At 43.5% G+C, this 26,092-nt stretch overlaps 1 protein-coding gene across 2 annotated transcripts in view; it reads left to right on the top strand.

Moving 5' to 3' along the window:
- LOC138663857 (oocyte zinc finger protein XlCOF22-like) overlaps nt 1-25,509 on the top strand; it is a 52,773-nt gene extending 27,264 nt beyond the window's left edge. Inside the window, exons 2-7 of one of the 2 annotated variants that reach the window (XM_069750212.1) lie at nt 1,454-1,635; nt 1,723-1,902; nt 1,986-2,109; nt 3,784-3,896; nt 4,081-4,171; nt 23,481-25,509. In XM_069750212.1, coding sequence (XP_069606313.1) covers nt 1,633-1,635; nt 1,723-1,902; nt 1,986-2,109; nt 3,784-3,896; nt 4,081-4,171; nt 23,481-24,874 — 1,905 coding nt within the window. In that variant the 5' untranslated portion in view covers nt 1,454-1,632 and the 3' untranslated portion in view covers nt 24,875-25,509. The remainder of the gene's footprint in view (nt 1-1,453; nt 1,636-1,722; nt 1,903-1,985; nt 2,110-3,783; nt 3,897-4,080; nt 4,172-23,480) is intronic. The other variant, XM_069750211.1, reaches the window with a different exon arrangement.
- Nucleotides 25,510-26,092: the final 583 nt, after the last annotated feature.

Below are 26,092 nucleotides of genomic sequence, written 5' to 3'. Positions count from 1 at the left end.
AGAACAATTATGGAAACAGGAACACTCCTCTTGGGCTATCTGCACAAAAGCTGTTCTACCCTGTATGCACACATGGATTTTTCCTCTCTGAACCCTGTTCACACAGGTTATATACAGATGATCAGGTTTTTAAATACATCAGATAGGGATTGCATACATTAGTTAGGACTGCTCTGATAAGGGTATACCGTGAAGATTGGTAGAGCAGCTTAGTATACATTTTTTGCAAAAAACGTATCAACCAAATACCCTGTTTTTTACATCTTTTACTAGCACTTGCGGATTACTGCAACATTTTTTCAAACTGAGTGTTTTTGGTTTTACTATTCTCTTTTGTGTCTTCAGGTTTCTTGGTGGTGTGTGAACATGATGATACAGACTTGTTCACTGTGCAAGTAGCCCATGTGTTCCTGTTTCCATAATTGTTCTCTTGTGTCTACAAGACTGGGGAGTTCCACCACTCCTCTTGGGCTATCTGCACAAAAGCTGTTCTACCCTGTATGCACACATGGATTTTTCCTCTCTGAACCCTGTTCACACAGGTTATATACAGATGATCAGGTTTTTAAATACATCAGATAGGGATTGCATACATTAGTTAGGACTGCTCCGATAAGGGTATACCGTGAAGATTGGTAGAGCAGCTTAGTATACATTTTTTGCAAAAAACGTATCAACCAAATACCCTGTTTTTTACATCTTTTACTAGCACTTGCGGATTACTGCAACATTTTTTCAAACTGAGTGTTTTTGGTTTTACTATTCTCTTTTGTGTCATCATTATATGTTCTGTGGAATCACTAATGAAAATCATACATTTGCTCTAAGTATATCCCATAAATAAAGCATGCAATCCACATGGACTGTTTAAAGGGAACCTGTCACCTCCCCCAGGCGTTTTTATCTAAAAGAGCCAACTTGTGCAGCACTAATGCTGCATTCTGTCAAGGTGGCTCTTTTATTTGGGGTCCCTTCCAACCCTGAAATATTTGTTTTTATAATTTGCCCCTCATGCCTGTAGTCTGTCCGGGAGGCATGTCCTTTCCCCCCGGACACCAACACCTCCCAGCCATCCCTCATCCCCTATGTGCGCCGCCTCCTCTGCAGTCATTTACATCCCCGGCGCCTGCCGGTATTTGCATGCTTTTGTCAGGCAGTCCACGTTGATTGTATGCTTTATTTATGTAATATACTTAGTGCAAAGGTATATGTTTTTCATAAGTGATTCCATTCCTCAAATTTAGCAAACAATTGACAGGTGTTTGCAATACCATTTGCTGCGTGATGTGGACTTTCCTCTGTTTCCCATAAACTTTCTCATGTCTAAGGAGCGCGGATGTTTGTCTATATTTATCCTCATTACCGGTATATATGTTTCTCCTTATTATCTCCAGTAATTGGATTATTGCATGAGATCTTTATGATGTAACATCATAACTTTCTTCCCATTCAGGTACCTACAAAATCAGACTCTCATTGGAGATTTTCTAAGAGAATTTTCATGATTGAATAATTACAGATGGATAGGGACAACATGGCAAAGAAGATATTACACCTCACCCTAGAGATCCTCTTCCGGCTTACTGGAGAGGTGAGAGATTCTGATGACGTCACATTACATCATTCTTATCTATGGTAATAACAGATGGACAGAACTGGAGAGGTGAGGACTCTGGAAATGTCTGTAGTGAAATTTATTAATGTGTCTTTCTCTATAACCAGAATTACACAGTAGTGAAGAAGACCTCTAGTGGGCGCTGTCATACCCCTGTGTCTGAGGAATGGGGTAGAACCCTGAGCCAAACCACGGGGCCTTCACCTCACCCACTGGTACATGAGGACATCAATGACCAAAAGATCTTAGAACTCGCCTACAAGATGATTGAGCTGCTGACCGGAGAGGTGACATTGCTGGAAATGCTGTGACATTATACAGTATCACTATGAAGAGATCGGGGGGATGACGGTATCATTGTGTGTGTCAGGTTCCTATAAGGTGTCAGGATATCACCGTCTATTTCTCCATGGAGGAGTGGGAGTATTTCGAAGGACACAAAGATCTGTACAAGGATGTCATGATGGAGGTTCCCCAGCCCCTCACATCGCCAGGTAATAGACAGGACTATATACACATGGCCTATAATTATATGTACAGTGGGGCAAAAAAGTATTTAGTCAGCCACCAATTGTGCAAGTTCTCCCACTTAAAAAGATGAGAGAGGCCTGTAATTGATATCTTAGGTAGACCACAACTATGAGAGACAAAATGAGAAAACAAATCCAGAAAATCACTTTGTCTGATTTGGCAAGATTTATTTTGCAAATTATGGCGGAAAATTAGTATTTGGTCATTAACAAAAGTTGATGTCAATATTTTGTTATATATCCTTTTTTGGCAATGACAGAGGTCAAACGTTTTCTGTAAGTCTTCACAAGGTTGGCATACACTGTTGGTGGTATGTTGGCCCATTCCTCCATTCAGATCTCCTCTAGAGCAGTGATGTTTTGGGACTGTCGCAGGGCAACACAGACTTTCAACTCCCTCCAAAGTTTTTCTATGGAGTTGAGATCTGGAGACTGACTAGGCCACTCCAGGACCTTCATATGATTCTTACGAAGCCACTCCTTCATTGCCCTGGTGGTGTGCTTGGGATCATTATCATACTGAAAGACCCAACTATGTTTCATCTTCAATGGCCTTCCTGATGGAAGGAGATTTTCACTCAAAATCTCACAATACATGGTTCCATTCATTCTTTCATGTACACTGATCAGTCGTCCTGGTCCTTTTACAGAGAAACAGCCCCCAAATATAATGTTGCCTTCTCCATGCTTCACAGTAGGTATGGTGTTCTTTTGATGCAACTCACCATTCTGTCTCCTCCAAACACGATGAGTTTTGTTTCTACCAAACAGTTCTACTTTGGTTTCATCAGACCATATGACATTCTCCCAAGACTCTTCAGGATAATCCAAATGCTCTCTTGCAAACTTCAGACGGGGCCGGACATGTACTGGCTTAAGCAGGGGGACACGTCTGGCACTACAGGATCTGAATCCGTGGCGGCGCAGTGTGTTACTGATGGTAGCCTTTGTTGCGGTGATCCCAGCTCTATGCAAGTTATTCACTAGGTCCCCCTGTGTGGTTCTGGGATTTTTGCTGACTGTTCTTGTGATCATTTTGACCCCACGGGGTGAGATCTTGCGTGGAGCCCCACATCAAAGGAGATTATCAGTGGTCATGTACTGTATGTCTTCCATTTTCTTATCATTGCTCCCACAGTTGATTTTCACACCAAGCTGCTTGCCTATTGCAGATTCAGTCTTCCCAGTCCGGTGCAGGGCTACAATTTTGTTTCTGGTGTCCTTCGACAGCTCTTTGGTCTTCACCGTAGTGGACTTTGGAGTGTAACTGTTTTAGGTTGTGGACAGTTGTCTTTTATACTGATAACAAGTTCAAACAAGTGCCATTAATACAGGTAATGAGTGGAGGACAGAGGAGCCTCTTAAAGAAGAAGTTACAGTTCTGTGAGTTCCAGAAATCTTGCATGTTTTTAAGTGACCAAATACTTGTTTTCCACCATAATTTGCAAAATAAATCTTGCCAAATCAGACAAGGTGATTTTCTGGATTTGGTTTCTCATTTTGTCTCATAATTGTGGCCTACCTATCATGTCAATTACAGGCCTCTCTCATTTTTTTAAGTGGGAGAACTTGCACAATTGGTGGCTGACTAAATACTTTTTCCCCACTGTATGTAAAGAATAAATGTATTTCCTCCAGTTATATCCAGTAAGAGGATAACACCGGAGAGATGTCCCCGTCCACTTCTTCCACAGGACTGTAAACAAGAAAATCCCAACGTTTCTCAGGATCATCAGGTCGATGAAGAGCAGGTATCATGAGATTTCCCCCTATAATGTGTAGACGGCTGTGAAGGTCTTGTGCTCAGTCTTGTTTTATCCACCAGTATTATATGTGTTATACTTGTGTAATGAGAACGGTGGAGATGGCAGGATTAGAGCTGATTATAGATGTGACTTCTCCATCTGTCTGTGACTTTTACAATATTTGTTTCAGAGTAAAGATCTGACCCATATTAATACTACAGAGACATATGTGAGGGGTGATGAGCGGTGTGAAGAGGAAATTTTTACAGATAATCGCCCAGGTGAGTAGTAACTGCTAAATGCATAGAAGTTACAGATTCTTCTCAGTCACTGGCTGACACTGCTTTATCGGCTGTCTTGTTTGGTGATATCACAATTAACCCCTTCAACCCGAGGGTGGTTTGTATGTTCTGTCCCTTATTGAGGTAATAACTCTGGAACACTTCAATGAATCCTGATGATTCTGATAATGTTTTCTCGTGACATATTGTACTTCATGATAGCAGTAAAATTTCTTTGATGTTATTTGTGTTTGTTTGTGAAAATTTGGCAAAAATTTTGAAAATTTTGCAATTTTCCAACTTTGAATTTTCACGCCTTTAAATCACAGAGGTATGTCACTCAAAATACTTAATTGTGGTAAGTAACATTTCCCACATGTCTACTTTACATCAGCATAATTTTGTAATCAATTTTTTTTTGTGTTAGGATTAGACGTTATAAGGGTTAAAAGTTAAACAGCGATTTCGCATTTGAAGTCACTTTGAGGGGATTGATCCGGCTCACCATGCTAGCGGGAAAATCACCGAAGTCACCTCAGCTCGGCCCGGCTGAGAACGGAGCATCATTGACTGGTAGTAACCTCTGTGACGTCACCTCTGGTCACTGACGCTGTGTTTCCAGCAGCTCATTCACAAGTGGTTCTCAGCCTGGATGGTCGCATCTTGGCACTGTCCAGGTTGAAAACTTATTATCCCACAGACATGTATTACGGCGTGGGACAGAACGACAGACAGGTATTGTATATTATACTACCAAAAGAAAAAGAAAGATATCTGAGAGTAAAGATGATCTCAAAGGGAATCATCAGATCATGTGTGTTAGCGTCTATATTAACCCCTTCCCGATCTGCGACACAGCGTATGCGTCATGAAAGTCGGTGCCAATCCGACCGTGACGCATATGCTGTGTCACAGAATGATCTCGTTCTTGCAGGCCGGGTGAAAGGGTTAACTCCAATTTCACCCAACCTACAGGAACAGGGGGAGTGGTACTTCAGCCAAGGTGGGGGGCTTCGCCCCCCCGTGGCTACGCCCCCTCACCCCCCTCCCCCCCCGTGGCTACGATCGCTCTGATTGGCTGTTTCACTTTCAACAGCCAATCAGAGCAATCGTAATATTTCAGCAATGAAAATTTATGAAATATTACAATCCATCCATGGCCAATGCTGCAATATCATCGGCCATGGCTGGAGACCCCAATCTGCCCCCCCCCCACCGACAGATCGCCGCTGTCAGCCTTTCCTACCCCTCCATTCTGTCCCCGCTGCACTCCTCTCCCCTCCAGCCCCCCGTCCTGTCCGGTGACCCCCCCCCCTCCCCGCTGTCTGATCCCACACCCCCATACTTACCGAGTCCTGGGGTCACTCCTGGTGTCCGTTCGGCTTCCAGGATGAGAGCTGCCGCCGGCCGGCAGATTCATTCATTCATTCATTCATTCATTCATTCATTCATTTTGATCACTGTGATACATCCTATCACAGTGATCAAAATAAAAAAATAGTAAATAGCCCCCCCCTTATCACCCCCATAGGTAGGGAACATTATAAAATAAATAAATTATATTTATTTTAATTTCTCCGCTAGGGTTAGGCTTCTTTCACACTTGCGTCGGTACGGCTCCGTCTCTAAGCGCCGGTGCGACGTACCGACGCACGTTGTGAAATTTCTGCATGACGTGGGCAGCGGATGCAGTTTTTTAACGCATCCGCTGCCCATTTTGAAGTCCGGGGAGGAGGTCCGGCCGCGCATGCACGGTAGAAAATGGCGGACACGACGTATGAAAAAATGTTCCCTTGAACGTTTTTTCGTGATGACGGTCCACCAAAACACGACGGATCCAGTCGTCAATACAAGTCTATGGGAAAAAAAACGCATCCTGCGGGTACATTTGCAGGATCCGGTTTTTCCCCCAAACGACGGATTGCGATGTACGTCACGCGACGCAAGTGTGAATGAAGCCTTAGGGTTAGAACTAGGGTTAGGGCTAGGATTAGGGATGCAATTAGGGTTAGAACTAGGGTTAGGGTTAGAATTAGATTTAGGGTTAGAATTAGAGTTAGGGTTAGAATTAGGGCTGGAATTAGGGTATGTGAACACGGTGTGGATTTGGCTGCGGATTCGCAGCAGTTTTCCGTGTGGTGTACAGAACCATGTAAACCTATGGAAAAGCAAATCTGCTGTGCTCATGGTGTGGAACATACCGTGCGGAAACGCTGAGTTGTATTTTCCTCAGCATGTCAATTATTTGTGCGGATTCCACAGCGTTTTACACCTGCTCCTCAATAGAAATCCGCAGGTGTAAAACCGCAGGTGAAATCCGTACAAAAAACGCAGGAAATCCGCGGTAAATTCGCAGGTAAAACGCAGTGCGTTTTACCTGCGGATTTTTCAAAAGCGGTGCGGAAAAATCCGCACACGAATCTGCAACGTGGGCACATAGCCTTAGGGTTAGGGCTGGAATTAGAGTTGTGGTTGGGATTAGGATTGGGGTTGGAATTAGGGATAACATTAGGTTTAGCGGTGTGTTGGGGTTAGGATTAGGCTTGTGGTTAGGGTAATGGTTAGGGTTTGGATTAGGGTTAGGGGTGTGTTGGGGTTAGTGTTTGAGTTAGAATTGAGGGGTTTCCACTGTTTAGGCATATCAGGGGGTCCCAAACGCGACATGGCGCCACCATTGATTCCAGCCAATCTTGCGTTCAAAAAGTCAAATGGTGCTCCCTCTCTTCTGAGCCCCGATGTGCACCTAAACAGTGGTTTACCCCCACATATGGGGTATCAGCGTACTCAGGACAAACTGGACAACAACAATTGGGGTCTAATTTCTCCTGTTACCCTTGTGAAAATGAAAAATTGCGGACTAAAAAATCATTTTTGAGGAAAGAAAATGTTTTTTTATTTTTATGGCTTTACGTTATAAACTTCTGTGAAGCACTTGGGGGTTCAAAGTGCTCACCACACATCTGGATAAGTTCCTTGGGGGTCTAGTTTCCAAAATGGGGTCACTTGTGGTGGGTTTCTACTGTTTAGGCACATCAGGGACTCTGCAAACGCAACGTGATGCCCGCAGACCATTCCATCAAAGTCTGCGTTTCAAAACGTCACTACATCCCTTCTGAGCTCCAACGTGTGCCCAAACACTGGTTTTCCCCCAGATATAGGGTATCATACTCAGGACAAACTGGACAACAACTTTTGGGCTCCAATTTCTCCTGTTACCCTTGTGAAAATAAAAAATTGTGGGCTAAAAAATAATTTTTGAGGAAAGAAAAATGATTTTTTATTTTCACGGCTCTGCTTTTATAAACTTCTGTGAAGCACTTGGGGGTTCAAAGTGCTCACTGCACATCTAGTTTAGTTCATTGGGAGGTCTAGTTTCCAAAATGGGGTTACTCGTGGGGGAGCTCCAATGTTTAGGCACACAGGGGCTCTCCAAACGCGATATAGTGTCCGCTAACGATTGGAGCTAATTATTCATTCAAAGAGTCAAATGGCGCTCCTTCCCTTCCGAGCCCTGCCGTGCGCCCAAACAGTGGTTTACCCCCACATGTGAGGTATCGGTGTACTCAGGAGAAATTGCCCAACAAATGTTAGGATCCATTTTATCCCATAGCCCATGTGAAAATGAAAAAATTGACGTTAAAAGAAATTTTTTGTGAAAAAAAGTACTTTTTCATTTTATGGATCAATTTGTGAAGCACCTGGGGGTTCAAAGTGCTCACTATGCAGCTAGATAAGTTCCTTAGTGGGTCTAGTTTCCAAAATGGGGTAACTTGTGAGGGAGCTCCAATCTTGAGGCACACAGGGGCTCTCCAAACACGACATGGTGTCCGCCAAAGACTGGAGCCAATTTTTCATTCAAAAAGTCAAATGGCGCTCCTTCCCTTCCGAGCCCTGTCGTGCGCCCAAACAGTATTTCCCCTCCACATATGGGGTATCAGCGTACTCCGGACACATTGGACAACAACTTCCGTCGTCCAGTTTCTCCTTTTACTTTTGGTAAAATAAAAAAATTGCTGCTAAAAGATCATTTTTCTGACTAAAACGTTAAATGTTCATTTTTTCCTTCCATGTTGCTTCTGCTGCTGTGAAGCACCTAAAGGGTTAATACATTTCTTGAATGTGGTTTTGAGCACATTGAGGTGTGCAGTTTTTACAATGGTGTCACTTTTGGGTATTTTCAGCCATATAGACCCCTCAAACTGACTTCAAATGTGAGGTGGTCCCTAAAAAATGGTTTTGTAAATTTTCTTGTAAAATTGAGAAATCGCTGGTCAAATTTTAACCCTTATAACTTCCTAGCAAAAAAAATTTTGTTTCCAAAATTGTGCTGATTTAAAGTATACATGTGGGAAATGTTATTTATTAACTATTTTGTGTCACATAACTCTCTCGTTTAACAGAATAAAAATGCAAAATTTGAAAATTGCGAAATTTTCGCCAAATTTCTGTTTTTTTCACAAGTAAACGCAAAAATTAACTACCTAAATTTACTGCTAACGTGAAGCCCAGTATATCACGAAAAAAACAATCTCAAAATCGCTAGGATCCGTTGAAGCGTTCCTGAGTTATTACCTCATAAAGGGACACTGGTCAGAATTGCAAAAAATGGCCAGGTCATTAAGGTCAAAATAGGCTGGGTCATGAAGGGGTTAAAGATCCAAATAAGGAATAAAAGGGGCTCTATAATGAAAAAATCATACAAAATTTTATTGCACATATCCAATAGCAAACAAAAACACAGAGGTATATACGTGAGAAAGCAGCTAAAGATGCCGGTGTTCAGATGGAAATGATTACAAAAATAAATAATACACCGGACAAAAAAAAAAACGTGTGTCCCACATGGCACAACCGCATTAGGTACAACAGCTGTATAGAGCTGTATAGTAATTCGCTAGGATTGACAATTTAATAGTTATAAAATATACAAATCCAATCCTCATACCAAGGCTGGAGCTGATTGAGCCTGGGTAAATAATAAGTATAGCTTTAAAGATGAAAAATCATTGCCAACTGGTCATGGATAAAAAAAAACTATGATCTTTACAAACAGGCAAGCCCCCAAAGTGAAAGATGTTCACACAAAAAAAGAGTAGTAAAGTATAACCTTGAGACATTATGAGTACCGTCTGCAGAGATGCCAAATGTGAGGTATGGTATATTGTTGTTTTTTTATTTTCGTTTTATTACAGGAGAATGAGGGCTTTGGTAGAACAGGCTTTTGGTGAGTAAAACTGTGTTTGTTATTTTTAAATAGATAAGTAAAACTGTGTTTTGTTTTATTTCTAATAAAAGACTTTATTCTGACTGCCTTTACCATGTAACTATAGGATTAGTAATGGACTTATAGACCTTCTCCATTACTAAGCCATGGGCTTGATGTCACCTGACAATACAAAGGTGACGTCAACCCCACAAATATGAACTCTACTTGCCACCGCTACAGGGCAAGTAGGAGGAGCCTGGCAAAGCTCCAGAATTGGCGCATCTAATAGATATGCCTTTTCTGGGCTGCTGCAGGCTGCTATTTTTAGGCTGGGGGATCAGTATCCATGGCCCCTTACCAGCCTGACAAAATACCAGCCCCAAGCTGTGAACTTTAGCAAGGCTGGTTGTCAAAAATGGGGGGGGACCCCATGTTGTTTTTTTAAATTATTTATTTAAATAATTTTAAAAAAACAGCATGGGGACCCCTCTATTCTTGATAACCAACCTTGCTGAAAATAACAGCTGAGGGTTGCAGCCCCCAGCTGTGAGTTTTGACTGGCTGGTTATAGAAAATACAGGGGAACCCACACCTTTTTTTCATTTATTTATAGCGCAAGCTGCGGCAGATGAATACCCCCATCAGCCGCTTCTGTTGTCACTGTTATTAGCAGCAGCAGGGGTAGGCTGATGGGGGTAATAGTCCCACCAGCCACCGCCTGCTGTCTCTTTTATCACTTAAATGTAACTTTCATCATTCTCCCCTGCTCGCACCGATCGCCGGCAGAGCAGGGGAGAATGATGAGAGCAGTGTTCAGCACCCGGTGCTGTGGGACACCACTTAGTGTACGTTCACATTAGCGTTACGCTAATGTGCGTCGCTGTTGCGTCGGCGACGCAGCGGCGACGCGCCCCTATGTTTAACATTGGGGACGCGTGCGTTTTTTTGGTCGCGTTTTTCGACACGTGCGTCGTTTCCGACGTTAGCGTCGGACGCAAGAAAATGCAACAAGTTGCATTTTTCGTGCGTCCGATTTTCGTCAAAAAACGACGCGCGCGTCGCAAAATGCAGCGTTTTTGCGCGCGTTTTTTGTGCGTCGTGCGTTGCGTCGCCGACGCACCGGCGCGCAACGCAAATGTGAACGTAGCCTTACTGTAATGCTTGATCCCTGGCGCCCATCCGAGTGGTACTGATGCAGTGCACGCATGACACACACATGTGCCGCAAGTACCGGAAATATCAGGACGTGTGAAAGAGGCCTTATATTGGGTTTTTATGTTTATGTAAAAGACGCTTCTTATTGCAAAAAAATTGTTTTTGCATCACCACATTTTGAAAGCTATAATTTTTCCATATTCTGGAGCACGGAGTCATGTGACAGCTTGTTTTTTGTGGGACAATTGGACGCTTTTCTTGGTAACATTTTCTGGCACGTGACTTTTTTTGATCACTTTCTATTTTGATTTTTGGGAGGCAGAATGAACATAAACCAGCAATACATGAATTTATTTTTTGGGAGGGGGTTTATACCGTTCAGTGTGTGGTAAAATTGATAAAGCAGTTTTATTCTTCGTGTCAGTGCGATTATAGTGATACCTCATTTATATATATAATTTTTTATGTTTTGGCGCTTTTACACAAAACTTTTATAGAAAAAGTAATTATTTTTGCATCACTTTATTCTGAGGACTATAACTTTTTTTATTTTTCCGCTGATGATGCTGTATGGCAGCTTGTTTTTTGCAGGACAAGTTGACGTTTTCAGTAGTACCATGTTTATTTATATCAGTCTTTTTAATTGCGTGTTATTCCACTTTTTGTTCGTGGGTATGATGATAAATCGTTTTTTTATTTTTATTATGGTGTTCACTAAAGGGGTTAACTAGTGGGACACTTTTATAGGTTGGGTCATTGCGGACATGGTGATACCAAATATGTGTACTTTCATTGTTTAGATTTTTTGTCATTCAAATATTTATTTAATGATAAATTATATATTGATTTTTATTATTATTTTCGATTTAAAAAAATATATGTTTTTACTATTTAATTTTTTATTTTTTTGAAACTTTTTCATAACTTATTTTTACTTTGTCCCACTATGGGACAATTATTTTTTGCAGGCTGATCGTTTCTATAGCAAATAGATGAAGCCCCATCTTCATGCAATAGAAGCTGTCAACTCTGCACTCACAGCGAGACTTGCTTATCATACACTGCACATGATCAGCAACTTTCTTAGCTCTGTTGACCCGGATGTTGTCATGAAATCATCGGGGCACCATGGCAACAATCGGGACCCCGTTTCATGCCCTCCGATACAAAGGCAGAGAGGCTGTCAGCTTCTGGAATGATGCAATCATGTTCTATTGCAGCATTTCGGGGGTTAAAATGCCGGAAGCGGTCTGTAACTGCTCCTGACACCTAGTGCAGTGTGTCAGCTGTCAAAAACACCCGGGCACACCCCTCACCCCCCCGTTTGAGCGGCCGATCGCGATGACGTACTATTCCATACCTAGTCAGATAGGCCCAGGTCACATGGACGGAATATTACATCCAATGTCAGAAAGGGGTTAAAGGTCACCAGTGGTCTAGCAGGAGAATGTACGGTACTCCAAACAAAATGGTCTCCATTAGTTTAAGCATTTATACAAGATCTTGATCTGAAATCATTCATATTTAAATCTACAGGGTCAGAAAATAAAAATTGACATTTTTTAACTGCTGCTAAATGTGAATTTCTGTACAATAGCAGCAGAGTATCCCTTTAACCTGACTTTTCAGTTTCTGTGAGAAAAAAACGTTTACAAAATCGTTACACCAATGATATGTCTCTGTGCATGGTTGATGGCTCTTATCACTTCTTTTCATGAATTTCATGATGTTTTTGATCCTAAGGAAGAAAATTTACTGCACAATCTCTCCTGAAATGGGGACCACATATACTTTTTCTACCTTTCTAGTCAGGAATATAGGAGCTTCAGTGGTTCCATCCTAAATGAATACAACTCCGATTTAGTGCATCTTAAAAAGTTCTCCATAAATGTCTACTATTTTTCCCTTCTCCCATTTCAGCACGACCTGAGAAAGGGTATTCTCCCATCAAGGACAGGAAACCTACTGCATAACAGGGTTGTACCTCTCCTCTGCATCAGTTTGGTTTCCTGTCCTTAAGGGAACCCAAAAGTGTAAGGGCTTGAACTTACTCAGGTCTGGATGATGTCCGGGATGCTTACAGATCTGGAGACGCCACCACCAGCCAGTGGGTTGAGGTGTGCGATTACGTGCTGTCGGAGACCTCTTTGCTAAAACGTCTCCAGCTGACACAATGTCCTGAGTCTGTGCATTCCAGGGCGCATTGGTTGACATTATTTGTCAAGTGCATCAGAGACATGGCCTTCCTGGTCTGTGTGCTACTGAAGTATCTGATGCACCTTGGAGACAAAGCTCCCCAGAAAGGAATGCAGCCAAGTACAGAGATATCCTGGATGGAAACCTCGTCCAGAGTGCTCTGGACTTCAGACTTGGCCGAAGGTTCACCTTCCAACAAGACAATGAACCTAAGCGCACAGCTAAAATAACAAAGGAGTGGCTTCAGAACAACTCTGTGACCAATCTTGACTGGCCCAGCCAGAGCCCTGACCTAAACCCAATTGAGCATCTCTGGAGAGACCTGAAAATGGCTGTCCACCAACATTCACCATCCAACCTGACGGAACTGGAGAGGATCTGCAAGGAAGAATGGCAGAGGATCCCCAAATCCAGGTGTGAAAAACTTGTGGCATCATTCCCAAGAAGACTCATGGCTGTACTAGCTCAAAAGGTGCTCAATACTGAGCAAAGGGTCTGAATACTTATGACCATGTGATATTTCAGTTTTTCTTTTTTAATAAATTATACATTTCTGTTTTCTTTACAATCAAGATCGGGTGCAGAGGGTACATTAATGAGAACAAAAATGAGCTTTTTTGAATTTACCAAATGGCTGAAATGAAACAAAAAGTGAAAAATTTAAAGGGGTCTGAATACTTTCCGTACCCACTGTATATACACAGTACATATGCGATCATGCTGCAAATAAAGATTAAACAACAATTATTTTAATCAGTATAACGGTGCCGATCTGAAACTGTCTGTAGGTTACTGTGCACAAACTTGCTGACAGGTTCCCTTTCAGTGGTGCTCCGTTGGGAGGTACCAACAGTACTAAAAACTGTTTGTAACCCCTTTCTGACCTCGGACGGGATAGTACGTCCGAGGTCAGAAGCCCCTCTCTGATGCGGGCTCCGGCGGTGAGCCTGCGTCAAAGCCGGGACATGTCAGCTGTTTTGAACAGCTGACATGTGCCCGTAATAGGCGCGAGCAGAATCGCGATCTGCCCGCGCCTATTAACTAGTTAAATGCCGCTGTCAAACGCAGACAGCGGCATTTAACTACCGCTTCCGGCCGGGCGGCCGGAAATGACGTCATCGCCGACCCCCGTCACATGATCGGGGGACGGTGATGCTTCAGAATTGTAACCATAGAGGTCCTTGAGACCTCTATGGTTACTGATCGCCGGCAACTGTGAGCGCCACCCTGTGGTCGGCGCTCACAGCACACCTGATTTTCAGCTACATAGCAGCGAACAGCAGATCGCTGCTATGTAGCAGAGGCGATCGTGCTGTGCCTGCTTCTAGCCTCCCATGGAGGCTATTGAAGCATGGCAAAAGTAAAAAAAAAAAATTAAAAATAATGTGAAAAAAATATAAAAGTTTAAATCACCCCCTTTCGCCCCAATCAAAATAAATCAATAAAAAAATCAAATCTACGCATATTTGGTATCGCCGTGCTCAGAATCGCCCGATCTATCAACTAAAAAAAAGCATTAACCTGATCGCTAAACAGGGTAGCGAGAAAAAAAAATTGAAACGCCAGAATTACGTTTTTTTGGTCGCCGCGACATTGCATTAAAATGCAATAACTGGCAATCAAAAGAACGTATCTGCACCAAAATGCTATCATTAAAAATTTCATCTCGGCACGCAAAAAATAAGCCCCCCCCCCCGACCCCAGATCACGAAAAATGGAGACGCTACGAGTATCGGAAAATGGCGCAATTTTTTTTTTTTTAGCAAAGTTTGGAATTTTTTTTCACCATTTAGGTAAAAAATAACCTAGTCATGTTAGGTGTCTATGAACTCGTAATGACCTGGAGAATCATAATGGCAGGTCAGTTTTAGCATTTAGTGAACCTAGCAAAAAAAGCCAAACAAAAAACAAGTGTGGGATTGCACTTTTTTGCAATTTCACCGCACTTGGAATTTTTTTCCCGTTTTCTAGTGCACGACATGGTAAAACCAATGATGTCGTTCAAAAGTACAACTCGTCCCGCAAAAAATAAGCCCTCACATGGCCAAATTGACGGAAAAATAAAAAAGTTATGGCTCTGGGAAGGAGAGGAGTGAAAAACGAACACGGAAAAACGAAAAATCCCAAGGTCATGAAGGGGTTAAGGAGATCTATAGCTCTACATCCAGTACAAAGAAAACAGAGCATGGTGAGAAGTAAAAGTGCTAGAAAACTATATAAAAAATAATAGTCCTTAGAGGTGTAAGGATTAATATCCAACCGCCACCACGTATTTCAAACCCCTAATTACTATCAGCATGGTTAAAAGCATCTGAGTCCTCATTAAGATTTATGAACATCTTAATTTTAGAAGAGACAAAACTCTTGAGGTCTTCTCAGAACAATTAAATGAACAGATTGAAAAACTCCTTAAACATAAAGCAGATCCGAAATTTAATAGAAGCGAAAATATTTTGCAGACAGCAGTTGAGAAATTTCAGTCTATGCTGAAGGAAAGAAAGCATACCCAATTCACTAGAGATTTAGCCGAATTTAAGGAGAATTGGGCTTACAATCTACCAAACAACCCCCCCAACTGAGGTGTCATCATTGGTCATCGACACCTCTGACACAGAAAGGGGTGACTGTAACCATAGGGGTACCTTTCCTGGGAGGGGCCGATATTTCAAATCTCGATCAAAACAAACTAGGGGATCCTCCAAACAAAAGGGTGCTTGGCAAGATAAACCAATAGTATCCAACATAAGCAGGTCCTCTTTGCCATCCTCTTCATCGTCAAGCTCTTTTTTAAAGCAGAAAGCCCCAATGGGGTAAGATTTGAGGATGAGGCATTGACAAGTCAGGGCCAAATCCTGAACCTGACACCATACTACCCTAACAAAAAAGAATATTGGGTGTTACAAAAAGGCCTGGGATTTGTACCCACAAACAACTACAAGTGTTTGCATTGTGTGAAAGATTTAAACCTCTATGTACGAAACCTGAAGTGGAAGTTATTTTTTCAAACACACACACACACACACACACACACACACACACACACACACACACACACACACACACACACACACACGAGAGAACAATGTCATCAGTTAGCTTTCAATTTTATCATCAGATAACTCTTATCAGTCCCTCTTGGGACTCCTTCAGGAGAACCAAGGTGAATTAGGGAAGGGCCCATTTACTAACTTGAAAAGGAAAAGTGTAATGATGCCCCATAATAATGACTTCTTCACGATGTATGTATTTCTAAAAGTAGAGTAGGATCATCTTAAAGGGAATCTGTCACCTCATTTTTCACATATAAGCTGCGGCCACCGCCATTAGGGGCTTATCTACAGCAGAGAAGGTGGAAGTGTCTATCACCAGGATATGTAAGGCGGCAACATGGTCCTCTCTTTTCACCTTCAATAAAAATTAACGACCGAATCTGTTTTCCTATGATAATCTATCCTTTGAAGGAAAGGTGTTACATACAGTGATCCCACTCTAAGATGTCTGTTCTATATAAATCTCGCATGTGGTGCTGTCATGGGAGAAGGGATAAAATCTTAGTTACTTACCGGTAATGGGATTTCACAAACCCCATGACAGATCCCTTATATTCCTTTCATTTTAACACTGGTTGGTGTGCACTACATTATGAGGTGTATAGTTAGGAATGTTTCATTGGTGATGGTTGTAATAAAAACTGTCTGGGGATCCTCTCATGCTCTGAAAACCAACTGATGCGGAGGAGAGGTACCACCCTATAATTCAGCAGGTTTCCTGTCCTGACCCTCTCTCGGGTGATGCTGTCATGGGCTCTGTAAAATGCCGTTACCGATAAGTAACTACAATTTTCTTAAAGAAACTCGAGACAGAAAATATTGACCCCTACTATAGTTTGAATTCTTAAGAGTTACCATGTCATACGCTATCATTACACAGAAATGTCATAGTTTTTGTCTACAGTAGTTATTGCACAAGATCCCCTCATTTAATCGTTCTTGTGCAGCCAGTTTTGTTCCTAACCAGGCCCCATGTTCCAAATTAGACATGAGTCACTTTACAAAGTAATCGCTTTAAAATGCATAACTTGATCCAAGTGCTTCTGAGATTGTTGTTTTTTTTTTGTTTTTTTTTTCGTGACACGTACTTTTCGTTAGTGGTAATTTTAGGTTAATTTGCTTGGAGTTTATTTATGAAAAAATCTGAAATTTTCCAAATATTTTAAGAATTTAGAAAAGTTCAAACGTTGATTTTGTATGCCGTTAAAACAAATATTCCACACAAAATATTTAATAAATAGCACATATCATATTTCTATTTTATGTCAGCCGCAATTTTTAAACATTCTTTCAATTTTCTTTTTTAGGACTTTAAACACCAATTATATGTTGAAGGAAATTTGCAAAACCTATTTTTTGGGGACCAAATCACATTTGGAAGTTACTTGAAGGGGCCTATATTTTAGAAAATTGCTCTCCTCATAGTATTAAAAACCATATTCAGAAATTTTAACCCTTTTAGGTGTCTCATAATAAATGTTGATGTAGCCCAAATTTTTTTAATTTTACAAGGGGAAATGGAAAAAATGAACCTCAGAATATATTTTGCAGCTTCTCCTAAATAGCATAATATCATACTGTTTGGGCACATGGCAGGTGTTAGGGCTAGCGGAACGCACCAAATATTAAGACAAATAGAGTATGGTGCGTTCGCAGCCCGGGGTCCACCGTGCAGAGATGGAACCTGCTGCCAAGTAACGACGGACTATATGGCGGTACTCATAAGAATACACACGTGGGTTAAACTTCACCCAACGTGAAGGAAGCGATCCTGTTGCGTCACAGGACCTCGGTACCGCACATAGAGCGCGAGCAAGTAGTCAGCGAACTCAACCCCAACAAGGATTGAAGTCCGATTAGACCCTTGCTGGCATAACACCGCAACTGGGTGTGTAAAGAAACTAAATAACGATTTTAAGGCACAAGAGTGCATGCGGTGCCGCACTGACGAACGCCACTAACCACCCAGGCTTGGGTAAGGAAAGCACAGAGGAAGTGCACGGCGCCGTACTGGCGGTCACAGCAACTGGTCGCTGTAATGTGTGATTTGTGCTGTAGGCTAAGTCGGGTGCTAGATAGCAGCCATACACCTTCCGCGAACAGACATTCAATAGGGTAGGGGTATCCAAGGACAACTTGCACTCACAACATACACACATTAACAATTGTACACTAGCGCATGGCCGTGCGGTCATGTGCAGTTTATATAGTTGCAGCACAGGAAGTGGCCACAGAAACTTTGCCCTTCCAAGACCTGCCAAGAGGACCAATGGAATGTGCTGCAGAGCCTGAGCACATGACCCTCGATCTCCAACGGGAGATCTTGCCCTGGGCATGCTCAGTGTGTGCAGACAAGGACTTAGTCCCAGAGAAGTCCGCTCGCTGCTGACCAGCACTGACTTTAATGGCAGAAGCTGAAGAAGCAGCAGTAACTCTCTGTACAGCGTGAGACTGAGCAAGACGCTGGGACCGATGTCCCTGCTGAGCAGACTCCACTGCGGCTGGATAAGAATGGGAGACCGCAGCGGAGATGGCTCGAGATTCCCCCTGTGCAGAAGCGGGAACTCGAGACCTAACATTACCCCCCCTCCTAGGGCCCCCCCCCCCCTCCTTGGGCCTCGCTACGCTCGAAGGCAGCAATGAGCTGTGGGGCCCGAATGTTTTCAGCAGGCTCCCTTGACCTGTCCTCTGGGCCATAACCCTTCCAATCTACCAGATAGAACTTTTTGCCGCGTACCACCTTGCACCCCAAAATAGTGTTCACCTCGTAATCGTCCGTAGACGAACCCGATGTCCCGGCAGATGACTCGGAAAACCGGGACATGTATACGGGTTTCAAGAGGGACACATGAAAGGTGTCGGTGATACCCAAGCGTGGAGGAAGAGCCAAACGGTAGACCACAGGATTAACTTGTTCGAGAACCTTGAAGGGACCCAAGTAGCGAGGAGCAAACTTAGTGGACTCAACTCGCAGCCTGATGTTACGGGCGGCGAGCCACACCAAGTCGCCAGGAGCAAAGGTCGGAGCGGGACGCCGATGAACATCAGCGGAGGACCTCATTCTCTCCTTGGAGGCCCGGATGGCATCCTGCGTGCGGTCCCAAATGTCCCGTGCCTCCACAGCCCAGTCTGCCACCCTGGAGTCAGCAGAAGACACAGGCATGGGCACAGGAACACGCGGATGCTGGCCGTAATTTAGGAGGAATGGAGTCTGACCGGTAGAGTCGGCTACGGCATTGTTAAGTGCAAACTCTGCCCACGGTAGCAAGGATGCCCAGTCATCCTGCCTGGCAGAAACAAAATGTCGTAAATATGTGACCAAGGTCTGGTTGGCCCTCTCTACCAACCCATTCGTCTCGGGATGATATGCCGAAGAGAGATTCAACTCAATACTGAGTAGACGACAAAGCTCTCTCCAGAATCGAGACGCAAACTGGGGACCCCGGTCACTAACAATTTTGTCTGGCATACCGTGTAGGCGAAAGATATGCTTGACGAACAAGACAGCCAACGCCCGTGCAGAAGGTAGCCGTGGAAGAGGCACCAAGTGCACCATTTTGGAAAAATGGTCAGTGATCACCCAGATAATGGTGCAGTTACGAGACTTGGGTAAGCCCATCACAAAGTCCATCCCGACCATCTCCCAGGGCCTGTCCGCCACCGGCAGAGGATAAAGCAAACCAGCTGGCCGTTGTCGAGGAGTCTTGTTCTTGGCGCAAGAGACACACGCCCGAACATACTCTGTGACATCACGAGCCATATGCGGCCACCAGTACGTCCTCGCCAGTAACTCAGATGTCCTTTTGGTACCAAAATGTCCACCCACCCTGGACGAGTGTGCCCAAGAGAGAACCTCCGGTCGCAAATTGGAGGGAACAAAAGTCTTGCCCGGGGGCACAGACTCTAGCGAAACCGGGGCCACAGTTCTCAAGCTCTCGGTGGGGACAATAAGCCGAGGCTCCTCCGCAGATGACACAACGGAGCGAGAGAGAGCGTCGGCCCGAATGTTCTTCTCCCCAGAAAGGAAATGGAGGGTGAAATGAAACCGGGAGAAGAACAAGGACCATCTGGCCTGGCGAGAATTCAACCGCTGGGCTGTCTGCAGGTACACCAAATTTTTATGGTCTGTGAAGACCTGGAAGGGAAAACGTGCTCCCTCCAAGAGATGTCTCCATTCCGAGAAAGCCAACTTCATGGCTAGCAACTCCCTGTCCCCGATGGAATAATTCCTCTCTGCTGGTGCGAAGGTCTTGGAGAAAAAGAAGCAAGGATGCTTCCGACCTTGAGCATTCTTTTGGAAGAGGACTGCTCCAGCACCAACAGAAGAGGCATCCACCTCCATGATAAAGGGCTTATCAACATCGGGGCGGTGTAGAATGGGAGCGCTAGCGAAGTGTGACTTTATAGAGATAAAGGCCTTGGAGACCTCCTCAGACCACAATTTGGGATTCACCCCCTTCTTGGTGAGGGCAACCAAGGGAGCTACCAAAGTTGAGAAGTGCGGGATGAACTGGCGATAATAATTGATGAACCCCATAAAGCGCTGCACCGCTTTAAGAGAATGGGGTTCCTGCCAGTCCATCACAGCCTGTAGTTTGGCAGGATCCATAGCCAATCCCTGGGCTGAGATGATGTAGCCTAGGAAAGGTAAGGACTCCTGCTCAAACATACACTTCTCCAACTTGGCATAGAGGGAGTTTGCCCGTAGGAGGTCGAAGACTTTGCAAACATCTCTCCGGTGGGAGTCAATATCTGGAGAGTAGATGAGAATATCATCCAGATAGACTACGACCGAGGTGGAAAGCATATCCCGGAAGATATCGTTCACAAAGTCTTGGAAAACGGCTGGGGCATTACAGAGCCCGAAGGGCATCACCAGATATTCATAGTGCCCATCCCTGGTGTTAAAAGCCGTCTTCCATTCGTCCCCCTCACGGATGCGAATCAGGTTGTAAGCACCCCGCAGATCTAATTTAGTAAATACCCTTGCTCCCCGAAGCCTATCGAATAGCTCAGATATCAAAGGCAAAGGGTATTTATTCTTAACGGTGATGGCGTTAAGACCCCTGTAGTCTATGCATGGACGCAATTCCCCACTCCTCTTCTGCACGAAGAAGAACCCTGCCCCAGCAGGTGACACTGACTTCCTGATGAACCCTCTTGCCAGATTTTCCTGGATGTACTGTGACATTGCCTCCGTCTCCGGGAGAGATAGCGGATAGACTCGACCCCGGGGAGGCTCAGCACCAGGCAAGAGGTCAATAGGACAGTCATGGGGGCGATGGGGCGGAAGGGTCTCCGCCGCCTTTTTGGAGAACACGACTGCATAAGACCAATACTGCTTGGGGAGAGAGGATAGATCTGCGGGTACCTCTGTTGTAGCAACCTGAACGCACTCCCTCTGACACCTACCCCCACAAGATTCACCCCATCCCAGAATTCTGCCTGAGGACCACTTGATATGAGGAGAGTGGTACCGTAGCCAAGGTATTCCCAACAGGACCTCATCAATTCCCTCTGGAATGACGAGCAGAGAAATAATCTCCTGATGAGATGGCGACATGGACAGAGTAAAAGGGATGGTCTGGTGAGTTATCTGTGAGGGCAGAGTCGACCCATTCACCACTCGTACCGTTACAGGTTGAGCTAGCATAACCAGAGGTATTGCGTGGCGTTGGGCGAAGGCAGAAGACATAAAATTGCCCTCCGCCCCAGAATCCACGCAGAGCTCTACCGAGTGGGAGAATGAGCCTAAAGTAATTGTCCCCTTAAAGGACAATTTAGAGGCAAACGTCGCCGTGTCTAGTGTACCACCACCTACGACCACTAGACGCTGACGTTTCCTCGACCGCTGAGGACATCTGGTGGCTAGATGTCCAGACTGCTGGCAAACATGACAGACCCTGAGTGCACAAGCGGTCCGGGACTTAGATCCCGCTTGTGACACTTTCGTGGCCTCATGTGACTCAGGAACCAGGACCGGAAATTCCAGAGGTTTGGCGAAGGTAGGAGCCAGCCGAAACCTCTGCCTACACTGGACTCGCTCTAACCTCCGCTCGTTAAAACGGAGGTCAATTCGAGTGGAGACCGTTATTAACTCCTCCAGTGTGGCAGGAATCTCCCTAGTGGCCAGAGCGTCCTTTACGTGGTCAGCCAAGCCCCTCCAAAATATGGGGATAAGAGCTTTATCCGACCATTCCAGCTCAGATGCTAAAGTGCGGAATTGGACGGCAAAATGACTGACCAAGGACTCACCCTGAGTTAATGCCAGCAGTTGGAGCGCAGTGTCATGGGTGACTTGAGGTCCTAAAAAGACCTGTTTCAAAGTGCTCAAAAACAGCGGAGCACTCTGCACCACATGATCGCCACGCTCCCACAGCGGCGTAGCCCATTCCAACGCCCTGTCCGACAATAGAGACACAATAAATCCCACCTTAGCCCGCTCTGTGGGGAAACGTGCAGCCAGAAGCTCGAGATGAATAGAGCACTGACTCACAAATCCCCTACAAAATTTGCTATCACCAGAAAAATTTTCTGGCAGCGGGAGGCGAGAAAATGTCGGAACAGGGGTGGCAATGGACAAAGTTGCTGCAGCCACGCTGGCAGCCTGTACAGCAACTGCGGTAACATCCACAGCTGAGGTTGCGCTCTCGAGAGCCGCCAACCTACCCTCCAGCTGCTGGATATACCGCAAGGATTGCTGTTTGTCCGTCATCACTAGCCAGACCCTGGCGCTAGTGTAATGTTAGGGCCAGCGGAACGCACCAAATATTAAGACAAATAGAGTATGGTGCGTTCGCAGCCCGGGGTCCACCGTGCAGAGATGGAACCTGCTGCCAAGTAACGACGGACTATATGGCGGTACTCATAAGAATACACACGTGGGTTAAACTTCACCCAACGTGAAGGAAGCGATCCTGTCGAAGCACATTACGTGCGAAACGGCCGTCGTCCAAGCTCCATTACCGCACCCTCCTGCTTACCTTATGTCCAGATGGATGTAATATTGATGTATTTTCTCCATTAAAGTTTCACGTCTTCACTGCTACAATTGGGGTGAGTGCCGCAGATTTCTTTTCTACTGCTTATATGAACTCTTCATGCTTTATTATCGAGCAGAGCACCACTACCCCCAGCATGCGTGACACCTGACATTTTGGGATTCTGCTTTAAGTCCTGTTTACATTATGTCGCTCTAGTGCCATCCATTTCTACTTATCTTTTTGGTTGATTATCCACATATAATTGACTCACATTCCCTCAGTGAATGCATCTTTAGGAGTAGTGACTATTTTGACTACGCAGTTATTCTCTGCAACCTAGCGCACAGTGAATGTTGGAGAATGAAAATTGAAAATATGCTGTCTTAGCGCCCAGCTATTGTTTCTGGGGGCACACACACTGTAAATGTTTAAGTGGGTTCTTCTCTTTACTGCAATACTAAACGTGTGAACGCTAACAGTTTTTTGGCACACTGTAAGGCTCAGGAGCGAAGAGGGCATTTGGCTTTGGGAATGCAGATTTTTCTGAATTTGTTATGGAAGCCATTTTGCTTTTCAAAGTCTACTGTTAGATTTTTAACTGTTTTTGTCTTAGTAAATAGTTGAATTTTTCTACATAACTTGTAATTTATTTGGGTATTTTAGAAATGTTATAAAAGTAGGGTTCATGATAATTTATTTAAAAATCTTTATTTTGGCAGATGACTGCACCAAGAGATCAGATGGACAATTGGCATCTTCAATTTTTATATCAGATGACCTTGATATCAATCAAGATATAACTGACATCTATTCTACTATTCCAGATGTACTGTCATCCTTTCACAGCAAAGATCTATCTTCTGATTCAACACAGACTACTAAGAAAAATAAAATTCACAAAAGAGGTGTTAAATATCAAAGTGCTCTGACAGAAAACAAGCAATTTTCAAATTTAGAATATGAAAAAAGTTTTTCCCTCAAAAAGTCTTGTGTTACACATCCAAAAATTCACATAGATGATAAAAGATTTCGTACTTCAGAGTGTGGGAAACATTTTAGCCAGAAATTAGTGCATGTTAGACAAAAAATAGTTTACAGAGGGGAGAAACCATATTCATGTTCAGAATGTGGGAAATGTTTTGCAAGCAAGTCAAGTCTTGTTACACATCAGAGAACGCACACAGGGGAGAAACCATTTTCATGTTCAGAATGTGGGAAATGTTTTGCAAGTAAATCAAATCTTGTTTCACATCAGAAAAATCACACAGGGAATAAGCCATTTTCATGTTCAGAATGTGGAAAATGTTTTGCATATAAATCACATTTAGTTACTCATCAAAAAACTCACACAGGGGAGAAGGTATATCCTTGTTCAGAATGTGGTAATTGTTTTGCAACTAATTCAAGTCTTGTTGCACATCAGAGAACTCACACAGGAGAGAAGCCTTTTACGTGTTCAGAATGTGAGAAATGTTTTGTAACTAATTCAAGTCTTGTTGTACATCAGAGAACGCACACAGGGAACAAGCCCTTTTCATGTTCAGAATGTGGGAAATGTTTTGCATATAAATCATGTCTTGTATCACATCAGAAAACGCACACAGGGAAGAAGCCATATTCCTGTACAGAATGTGGTAAATGTTTTGCATGTAAATCACGTTTTGTTGCACATCAGAGAACTCACACAGGGGAGAAGCCATTTTCATGTTTAGAATGTGGGAAATGTTTTGCAGATAAATTATATCTTGTTATACATCAGAAAACTCACACAGGGAATAAGCCATTTTCATGTTCAGAATGTGGGAAATGTTTTGCCAAGAAATCACAATATGTTACACATCAGAGATTTCACACTGGGGAGAAGCCATTTTCATGTTCAGAATGTGAGAAATGTTTTGCAGATAAATCAAGTCTTGTTAAACATCAGAAAAGTCACACAGGGGAGAAGCCATTTTCATGTTCAGAATGTGAGAAATGTTTTGCTTATAAATCAATTCTTGTTATACATCAGAGAACTCATACAGGGGAGAAGCCATTTTTATGTTCAGAATGTGGGAAATACTTTGCAAAGAAATCACATCTTCTTCGACATCAGAGAACTCACACAAAGTAGAAACCATTTTTATGTTCAGTATGTGGGAAATATTTTACCAACAAAAGTAGTCTTGCTAAATAATAAATATCTTGCAAAGGGAGAAGTCACTCATAACTAGAAGGTCGGAAATGCTTTATTAGAAAATCATATTTTGTTGACCACAAAGGATAACTCACACAGAAAGAAACCATATTTTTGACAAACTGTACAAGAAAACGCATAACAGAGAGTGAAAGTAATGACAAATCAGTAAACGAGAAAGCAAGTTAGAACTTAAACTTGAATTATAACACATGTAGTTACTAATATACCGTATTATAATTACGCGTCATAATGTACCATATGTTTGGGCTACAAGATGCATTCCCCCCCCCCATCAACTACCCTAATTTGAGGGGAAAGTGTTGCGAACTCAATTTGAGGGGAAAGTGTTAAAGACCATCAGGAGACCAATTTGCACAGTGGGGACTCCGCCTCTGCTTTGCACTGCTGAGACACCCACTTCTCCCAACCCGGGGCTTGCTGCATTGCCTTACTCCTGGCACCGCCAGCTTCCTGCAGCGGCGACCCTGCTCCTATTTGCATATATGATCCATTTCTTCTTTGTTGGAACGTCTAGTGTGATCCATTCCAATTCAAATATTATGTCTCCATCTCTCTACCTCTCTTACTTCAATTTCTAATACTGGGGTAAGATTATCTATACAGAGACCCCTGTACAGAAATATTAGGGCTACAGCAACATCAAATATTTTATACAGAAGAATAGCGCTATCTCCATATTTCTTTATACAAGGACATATAGATCAGACAAGGTCCTCATATTTAGGCAGTTTCTATTATTCTGAAATGCTCTTTATGTGAACAAGACCAGTGAGTCTCATTATAGCAAGTAGAGAAGCTGAAGTGACAAAGATTCTGTCTTGTACTAACAAGCTGGAGGCCACTCCTGAAGTATCCTGCCACAGGGCCCGGAGTCTCTCAAATTTTTGCTCTGCCGTTTCTTGTAAAACAAATCACTTTCTCATAGTCCTGTAGTAATGACTTTGTTAATCACGTTTTGTAGGAGAGTTTATGTGAATCCATCTAAATGTTATCAATGTATGTGCAACAAACAATAAACGTCCTACTGAAGTTTTACAGTGTGTGTCCAGTGTCAGTTCTTCTATACCAGGGGTGGGCAATTAATTTTGCCATGGGGCCGCATGAGAAATTGGGATGGTTTTAGAGGGCCGG

The sequence above is a fragment of the Ranitomeya imitator genome, chromosome 2 (assembly GCF_032444005.1).
Source record: "Ranitomeya imitator isolate aRanImi1 chromosome 2, aRanImi1.pri, whole genome shotgun sequence".
Taxonomy (NCBI): domain Eukaryota; kingdom Metazoa; phylum Chordata; class Amphibia; order Anura; family Dendrobatidae; genus Ranitomeya; species Ranitomeya imitator.
This window is presented reverse-complemented; position numbering and strand designations above follow the sequence as displayed.